Source organism: Perca fluviatilis, chromosome 1, assembly GCF_010015445.1.
Source record: "Perca fluviatilis chromosome 1, GENO_Pfluv_1.0, whole genome shotgun sequence".
NCBI lineage: Eukaryota > Metazoa > Chordata > Actinopteri > Perciformes > Percidae > Perca > Perca fluviatilis.
Window position 1 is genome coordinate 7,424,136 of NC_053112.1, and position 9,570 is coordinate 7,433,705.

The 9,570-nt window shown below is 40.3% G+C and overlaps 1 protein-coding gene across 1 annotated transcript in view; it reads left to right on the top strand.

The window, feature by feature from the left end:
- Positions 1–9,570, top strand: part of LOC120568176 (protocadherin Fat 4) — a 47,160-nt gene that overhangs the window by 34,037 nt on the left and 3,553 nt on the right. The window contains exons 23-27 of the mRNA XM_039815515.1: positions 148–258; positions 1,226–1,417; positions 5,964–6,061; positions 7,051–7,212; positions 8,620–8,805. Of these exons, the coding sequence (XP_039671449.1) occupies positions 148–258; positions 1,226–1,417; positions 5,964–6,061; positions 7,051–7,212; positions 8,620–8,805 (749 nt within the window). The remainder of the gene's footprint in view (positions 1–147; positions 259–1,225; positions 1,418–5,963; positions 6,062–7,050; positions 7,213–8,619; positions 8,806–9,570) is intronic.

The window sequence follows — 9,570 nt, forward strand, 5'->3', positions numbered from 1 at the left end:
ACCAGAGAACCCTGGGGGGGTCTCTCTGCTGTCTGCTGCCTGAATGAAAGAAAGAAAGAAAGAAAGAAAGAAAGAAAGAAAGAAAGAAAGAAGAAAGAAGAAAGAAAAGAACAGGAAGTATGGTGACGTGTTTCTCTCCTCTCTCAGGTCAGAGTCCAGGTGGAGGACGTCAGCGAGTCGCCACAGTTTCCCTCTCAGCTTTATAAAGCATCTGTGTTCAGCATCGCCCCGTACAAAACCTCCGTCATCCACGTCAAGGTGAACACACACACACACACACACACACACACACACACACACACACACACACACACACACACACACACACACACACTCTAACTGTAACAAAGCATTAGATGGGAACCCAGGCTACTTTTACCTCCACTGGGTCGTTTGATGGTCGTATTACTGTACAGAGTGATTTTCCACGTTTGTCGACTTTTTCTGAGCCTTGTGAAGTTTTAGTGTTTTTTTCACAAATTTTTAAACCTTTTTTTTTTTACATTTGCCACTTTTGTCACTTTCTTTTAACATTTGTGTCACTTTTTTCTTACATTGTTGTCATTTTCTTTGACGTTTGTCACTTTTTCTGAGCCTTGTGAAGTTTTTTTTTTTTCATAAATTTGTAAAGCTTTTTTTCCACATTTGTCACTTTTTTGACTTTTTTGACATTTTTGACATTTTTGTCACTTTTTTTAACATTTTTGTCACTTTCTGTGACATTTGTCACTTTTTCTGAGCCTTGTGACGTTTTTGTGAGTTTAAAAAAAAAAGAAAATTAAAGCTTTTTTTACATTTGTCACTTTTTTTAACGTTCTTTTATCAATTTTTTTTTTCAAATGCTATAAAATTGACTAAAACACAAATTCAATGAAAGTAGTGAACTGATTATCTATTTAAGACCTTTCTGTTTACCAGAAATGGCTATGAAGTAGCTAGCGCTAAACATACCAGACTCCATTTCAAAAACAGTACTTTTAGCCAGTATAGAGAACACATATATTTCATGTGTGTGTCCACCTTTATATTTGTCCTTATGTATGCAATTTCTCCCCTTTTATATGTTCTATATGGGATTATTAAAAAGTGTAAAGTTCATGGTAAATAAACAGATATAAGACCAAAAGTCTAAAAGTCCTACTAGTGTCTCTCAGACTGCTCAGTGATCTAGATTGACTAATAGTACTGTTATCTTGTCATGTGTGTGTGTGTGAACCCCCCGCAGGCTTCAGACCCTGACGTGGGCGAGGGGGGTCAGCTGGTCTACAGCCTGTCGGCCGACAGCGGTTACTTTGACGTGGAGCCGTCCTCCGGTCTGCTGTACGTGGTGTCGGCGCTGGCTCTGGCTGATCAGACGGCTGCGGTGGAGGTGAAGGCCACGGACCCCCGAGGGCTTCAGGCTACGACCAGGGTGGAGGTGGGTGTGGAGGACTGGGTGGAGCGGTTCACACAGCGGGAGAAAATGTATCGGCATCTTTTAGAAACATCTCAAATGTCCCTTTTTAAACAAGACAAAAATGCAACACCCTCCTTCAGATATCTCAAACTAATAGAACAGTTTTCAGGATCAGAACAAGGGGCCTTGTTAACGACTGCAAAGGGGAAGAAACCTTGGTAAAATATGTTTTATTAAAAGGTCCAGTGTGTGGGAATTTCTCCCATCTAGCGTTGAGATCACACATCGCAATCAACTCTCTGGCACCACGCAGTTCAAAGTAGGTACTACAGCTACGGTAGCCTTCACGCGTCAAAAAGCTGCTCTCTTGCTCTTTTCAATCTCCTTTTTCTTTTTCTGGGCGAAGAAGAAGACTCCGGGGGTCTCATTTATAAACGTGGCGTACGCAAAAAACGGGGCTGAAAATGTGCGTACGCCACTTCCCACGCAAAGGTTGTGATTTGTAAAATACAAACCTGACGGGAGAATGTGCGGTCTGACCCGTGCGTACGCACATTTTGGACACAAATGGGAATTGGCGACGCAGATGGTGAGGTGGTGAACTGAAGTCAGACTGCAGAGAGTAAACGTGGGAATAACGATTACTGGTAATATTTTCAAGTATTGATGCCTCACGCACATTTTTTTACTCCATATCGTCCACGTTACCATGAAAATGAAATACAGCAGTGTTATTTTCGCTTGTACTGAGTGATAATTGTTCCATAAACTTGTAAAATCCAACTCAAATCTTTAATAAAAATGTGTTGTTAATATTTAATCGGCGCTGTCTCGCCGTCACATTGTCCGCTACGTAGCGCAGGAGGAGGAGATGGCCTGACTCCATGGAATACAGGATAGCATCACATACCCTAGCATTAGATAACTGCAAAACACAGTGTAAATAACTAAATATCTGTCTTTAAAACTGTGCATAGATCATCAAATGTCAAAGTCTGGAAATACAGCGGTTACCCTTAATGTCCTCGTTATTGGTCTTAACTTTAATACTGTTCATAACAAAACCTGCATGAAGAAAAGTGTGTTTGCCTATTACACTTTCTTCTTCAAATTGTATCTCGGGGTGGGGGATACCACTAGTTGATGCTGTGATTTTAGCAAAGTTTTAACAATCACAAATTGTTGTAAACATATAAATACTGCGGTGACCCCCCTGTGCGTAATGCTGCATGATGGCACTACTGGCCCTGCAGGAGGACTAACCACTCATTGGAAGAATCAGGAGAGAAAGAGACTTCAGGGACCATGACGATGACTGGCTCATATGCTGATTTAAATTCCCTAATATAGCTGTAATAGTAATATAGCTGCGCTCTTGGATCTATGTACTGAAGTGGGTCCAGTAGAGAGGGCAACGCACCGGAACTGTGCCATCCCGGTCCAAATACAGGTCCTCGCCACTCTGGGGGCAACCGGCTGTTCATGAGGGAAATGTTAGACAGCATCAAGTGTTTAAAAAAAATATTACATATAATCTTCAACTTTATTACTAAGGCTTGTTAGGATATACAATAATATATAGTTCTGTTAAATCTTATGATATAGGTCTGGTATATCAAAGCTGTGCCGTAATGCCTGCCGTTTTGGACGGTATTATTATTATTATTATTTTTTTTTTTTTTTGAATTTTGAGTTTAACAAGTACAACAACAACAAAAAAGGTATATATACACTTTACACATATATATACACACAAAAACATACAACAGAAAAATCCCACCCAAAGCGAACAACAGATGCTGCATTGTCTTATAACTGAGATCAAAGAAGTATGAAAGAGAAGAGAAGAAAAAAAATAAAAAATAAAATAAAAAATAAATAAATAAAAAACAACCAGTACTGTACAAGAGGTAAATAACTGAGTAAATACAGATTAAACCAGACACAGTGAGGTCAGAGTCTCTCCAGGAAGGAATGCAATGGTCTCCAAAGTCTCCAAAATCTGTCAGGGTTATGATTGAGGTCATAAGTTAGTTTCTCTAAAGGGAGAAGAGACGATATCTGTGACAACCACATACCGACCGTTGGAACTTGTGGGGCGGACCCTGGACGGTATTATTAATACATGTAGTTATAGATCAGGGTTCCCTACACTGTACGACAACAGGCCGAATTTATAATTCAATTTGCAGCAATTCCCGAGCGTCTGAGAAGTTTTAGCTTCCCCGCCAGTCGTCGTGATTCGGCATGATTCGGTGTAACGAAAGAACAACTGCTGGGTCATTAACATACTGATCAGCATTCACAAGGTGCTTTGCATCGACTATTTATGGTCAAAAATGGGCATGTACAGGGCGGGATAGATTTATAAAGGGAACATTGCTTGTAGGTTTTGCCGTATGCCATTTTGGGCTTTTGGGCATATGTACTTTTAGTAAGGATCCTACGCACAGTTTTATAAATGAGACCCCTGTTCCTGAAATCTGGATTTTGAATACCTGTGGTCCTCCACGTTTCCTTCTTCAAAACTTGCCGGGGCCGGGAAGCTATGATACCCGTTAGCACAGGGCTGTCAAACTCAACTTCCCAGAGGGCCACACTGGAAAATAAGAATTACATCAAGGGCCAGGCATATTGATAGGCTTTTATTTAATCGAAAAAGTAAAATATATTTGACTGTATTATTGCATGTGTCATATAGTCTTCTCACTCACAGTTTGGTCGACATAAAGTCCTGAAGAAGTCAGGAGAAAGATCCTCGGCCATCATAGAAAAGAAGCGCCCAAAAACTTTGGAAAAAGTGGCAAAAACTAGGTGGGCCAAAATGTATTGTGAACCCAAATTGATATGCGGGCCGGATCATAATCTGCGAGGAGTCGGATTTGGCCCGCGGGCCTTGAGTTTGACACATGCATTAGCAGCATTAGCAGCAGCTGTGAGTTTCCGGTTTCCTGTATGTCCCTTACCGGCTACCGTATTTCAAGATGGAGCATGAATATGGAGCGTCTACCCCAGTTCATGTGAATGCAAATGTCAAATTTCAAGCCAAAAGGAATACTTGGAATTGATGGTGGAGGTAAATATTCATGAAAAAGGACAAGTTGGTGAACGGGCAACACAGATTTTGATAGTGAACAACTAAACACGTTTTAAAACACTTTTTTTTTTTTTTTTTTTTGGGGAAAAAAAAAAAAAAAAAACCCCCCCCCCTTTCCCAAAAAAACTTTTTTTTCCTAATAATTTCTTTCCACTCAAAAAGGAAGTTTTTTTTTTTTTTTTTTTTTTTTTTTTTTTGGAAAAAAAAAAAAAAAAAACCCCCCCCCCCCCCAAAAAACACCCTCTTCTCTAAACCTCCGCAGCCAAAAGGAAGCTGTAAAAACTGGAACTTAAAAACTGGATGTTAAAGTCCTTTCATCAACGGTGTTAAAGTGATACGCCACCGTCTGTTGAAATAGTTCTTCGGCGGTTTTCTCTGCTGTAGACTTATAGGTGGGCCAACGCATTTTTTTTGTCTCAGTGTTAGTTTTTGTTTTTTTTTTTTTTTTTTTGGCTCATTTTTTTTTTTTTTTTTTTTTTTGTTGGCTCAGTTTTTTTTTTTTTTTTTTTACTCACAACATGCTAACCGGCAACATAGGATTCCATTCACTATGCTAAGCTAACTAGCGGTGGCGCTGCGTTGGCCCACCTATCTACAGACCGTGATGAGCCCTATTTCAACAAATGGTGGCGTATCCCTTTAAATTTATTAGAACATTCTTCCTGCTTCCTGTATATTCTCTGCTGCTCACCATGCCCGGCCATTTCCATATTCTCAGGTCTGGATATCGTCGCTGGCGTGTAAAAACCTTGTATGTCCAAAACTGTTGTTTTTCAGAAAATGGAAAAAAAAAGGCCAACTTAAAAACATTTTATTGTGCTATATACAGTACAGGCCAAAAGTTATGGACACACTTTCTCATTTAATGCGTTTCCTTTTATTTTTTTATGACTATTTACATTTTAGATTCTCACTGAAGGCATCAAAACTATGAATGAACACATATGGAATTATGTACTTAACAAAAAAGTGAGAAATAACTGAAAACATGTCTTATATTTTAGATTCTTCAAAGTAGCCACCCTTTGCTGTTTTTATTAATAAGGGAAAACTTCCACTAATGAACCCTGACAAAGCACACCTGTGAAGGTAAAACCATTTCAGGTGACTACCTCATGAAGCTCATTGAGAGAACACCAAGGGTTTGCAGAGTTATCAAAAAAAGCAAAGGGTGGCTACTTTGAAGAATCTAAATTTTTATGTTATTTCAACCTTTTGTTAAGCTTACATAATTCAATATGTGTTCATTCAAAAAAAAAAAAAAAAAAAAAAAAAAATAAAAATTTTGTCCCAAATTTTGCTTGTACTGTACCTAAGACAAAGTCAGATGAAATCACCTCGTCACTTTTTGAATATTCGTAAAAACCCACAGACAGACTTAAAGGTTGACCAATAGCACCGATTTATGAAAAAACATGAGACAGACTATGTGATTTGTATTTATTGAAAGAAAACATGTTCTGCCTCCAGGTGGAAGTGCACGGAAGCGCGAGCAGCGGCGACGTGGCGGTCATCTCCCTCAACCAGCCTGCTAACGTGGTGGAGAAGAAAGTCCCGGAGCTGGAGAAGTGAGACGAGAAGTTAAAGTCAGCCTTTACCCTCCTGTTGTCCTCGGCTCACATTTGACCCGTTTTCAAAGTTTCTGCATCGGAAATTTGGGTTTCTTTTAACCACATTGCCCGAAAGTAACACAGATAGTTCCATTAAACGCAAGTAACAAGTAAAAGTAAGGACCAGTTCAATACTGTCGCTGACTTTTGGGTGTTTCAGTCCATTTGTGACTAAACTTTGACAGTCTGTGATTATCCATAAACATCCCCTGAGCTTAACTACCAGTCATAATAATGTAGAGCCTACTTTCTGCATTTTTTTAACTCGAAAATTAGATACAATTTCATAAGGGATACATGAGGTTTATTGACTATAAAATCCAAAAATAATGGTAACAAGTTGGTGTAAGTGTATACTGGTGGTAGCGCAGAAAACGTTGAAAAATGCTACAAAAACGTGTTAAAAAAATGTGATAATTTTGACACGGGAGGACAACACAAGGTTGTTATAATTTATATATAAAAGGTAATACATAATGTTGAACTGAATGAGGCGCACCCTCACATGGCATGACGTAGTTTTAATATTCCTACAGATTCTGTCCCAGTCCTCATCATCCAATCTAATACTCAGATCCCTGTCCCGTGTCTTTTTAAAGGGGCTTACCAGGTTCCACCCCCCCCCCCCCAGGTTCTGCATAAGCACAGAATAATACCCAGAAGCCTCATGACCTTTTCCATAATTCAACAACACCTTATCTAAACATTCTGGTGCTTTCAGGGCTGAAAAACTGAATCCATAAATCCCCACTAACAGATGGCGAAGTTACAAATATCAAAAAATAAAAAATGGAGACCTAAGGGACTCCAGATTGCTGTACCGCGTCCTCCAAGGATTTCAATACACCACCCGAGTGTACAAGAGTTTATCTCATGATTGAGATTGTTTTTCCTTCTGGTTTTTATTGTTACGATATATATCTATATTTCTATTTGTTTCCTGTCAGGTCTTTGGGTGCAGCTCTGGGCTGGACTGTGATCATCATGGAGGTGTCGAGCGCTAACGGAGGATCGCCAGAGTCCAGGACTCGGAGAGCCGCCGTGAAGACTCTGGTCAGCTTCATCAGTCTGGACGGACAAGACGTCGTTTCTGCTGAAGAAGTCACAAAGTGAGTTTGAACAAACTACTCTTTTTAATAAAAAAAAAAGAATACATATAAAGTGGGGATTTCAAAATAAAGGCGCATCTTTAAAATGACGATATGTATCAATAGTTCACCTTGTATCAATAATATTGGATCATTGAGGTTTGAATCCATATATCGATACACGGCGGGGACACATAGACTGTATAATATTAATGGACAACGCATCCGGTTCGGCAAAGTGCTGCAAACGCATGAGTGCCTTAAACCTGCATCCTATCCAGTCCCTCCAGAAAAACGCAATTATGCGATCGCATAATTCATAATTAGCATTTTTTCAAATATGCCGCACTTTCGCCGCATAAATTGCCGATTTCCACACAAACTATGCGGTGCTTGCATGATTTCATAATCCCGTGTTTTCGTTGCAAAAAAGTCACATAATATATCTTAGCAGAAAGTTGAAAAATGTTGCGTTTACTTCGCGACATTTACCCCTATTACTCTATGGGAAAAGGAGTGTTTTTTTTTTTGTTTTTTTTTGGGGGGGGGGGTGAAAAGAAGGGGTTTTTTGGGGTGACTTTTTTTTCCTCTTTTTCATCAAACCGCAGTTTTTGCAAGTTCCTGCAATTTCATCGCATAAAATTGCATAAATATTCCGCATATTCCATCACACTTTTTAAGAAAACAAGCCACATAATCAAGGATTTTTGCCCGCAACAATCACAAAAATAAATTCTGGAAGGACTGAAGTCTATCTGAAGTCCAGCAGGGGGCGACACGTGCGGTTGCAAAAGGAGTTCGGTTTCTGTAGAGGTCTATGAGAAAGTGACCCACTTCTCACTTGATTTATGACCTCAGTAAACATTTTCATAATGTCTTTATGGTCTCAATCGCTAGTTTTAAGTCTTCTGCAACACAGAATGATGTTCATTTGTTGAATAATTGTCTCGTTGATTTTAAAATCGGCGATAAAGCAGGGGGTGTTTTAGGGCGTGGCTATGATGTGATTGCCAGTGAAAGTGTGTAACGTCACGTAGAGTGTATGGCTCCTCCCTCACTCCTCCCTCTCGTCTAAAATAATCATATCCTAAACCAGGATGGCTGCGCCCGTAACGGCAAACTCAACGACTCATAGCAGATCTCCACAAACCAATGGGTGACGTCACACACGCTCGGTCCAGTAATATTAACAGTCTATGGTTGAACACCTCTGTTGTGTGCACAAGCGCTCTGCCTTGAGTTTATATACACGCCACTGCTGATTGGGTGTCGCCTGTGAGACAGCCAATAAACGAGAGACACCCCCACAAATATCAAAACATATCTCAAAGCAGTTTCACACCGTTCAGAGGAAACACGGAAACCGTAGCAACACGACAAAAATTGTGGCCAATCGCGTTGGAGCTGTAACTCTCTGTCTGTCATCAGGAAACTGCAGAGCCAATCAGCTGCTGTGAGGGCGGAGCTGGTCAAAGTGTTCGGGGAGAGTCTTCATTTTGACGTGGAGGCGAAGCCTCAGAGCCCCGCCTCCAACCAGGCGGCTGTCATCGCTCTGGCAACCATGTTGGCCCTGAGCATGCTGGGATTGATCGTCGCGGTCGCCTTGATCATCAGGTGAGACTGGAAACTGTCATGTGCTTCAGACTGGTTACGTTACATAAGAATCAACTTCATATTTATCATATGTCAGTATTGTGTTTACAGATCGTCTCAGAATCTCAGAAGTTGGAAAATTTTGAGATTCAAATCTAAATTTTAAGATCAGATTTCTGAATGAATGTCCATCGTTGTGTTTAAAGACTCTCTTATGCCCATCATTAGCACTAGATCTTCACTTTCTGCCTCATTTGATAAAGTCACCGTGTGTTCAATAAGGAAATCTTAACTGTAATGTTCCCTGGGGTGGAAAAACATCTTTTCATTTTTAAAAACAACTTCCTGTTTCACTGAACAAAGAAAAGGTTTTTAGACGATGCTGCTGAGATTTTCCTTAGATTTCTGAATTTTTCTTACCGTTATTAAATACATTTAAGGGCTCATTTTATGCTTTTTGGCTTTTCCCCTTTTCTTTGCGTTATATAGGTTATAATGCTCGCCTAGCTGCTAGCGTGGCACGCCCTCATACTCTGCTTCTGACTGGCTAGTAGTCCTTACCTAGGTACTGTCAGGGCACGCCCTCATTCTCTGTTTCTGACTGGCTAGTAGTCCTTACCTAGGTACTGTCAGGGCACGCCCTCATTCTCTGTTTCTGACTGGCTAGTAGTCCTTACCTAGCTACTGAGCATGTGCGACTCCCAACAAAGATGGAACAGAAGTGCGATGTCTCACTCTGTAGCTAAAACAGAGAGCTCAACACACAGGGTGAAAAGAGGAGCTGCA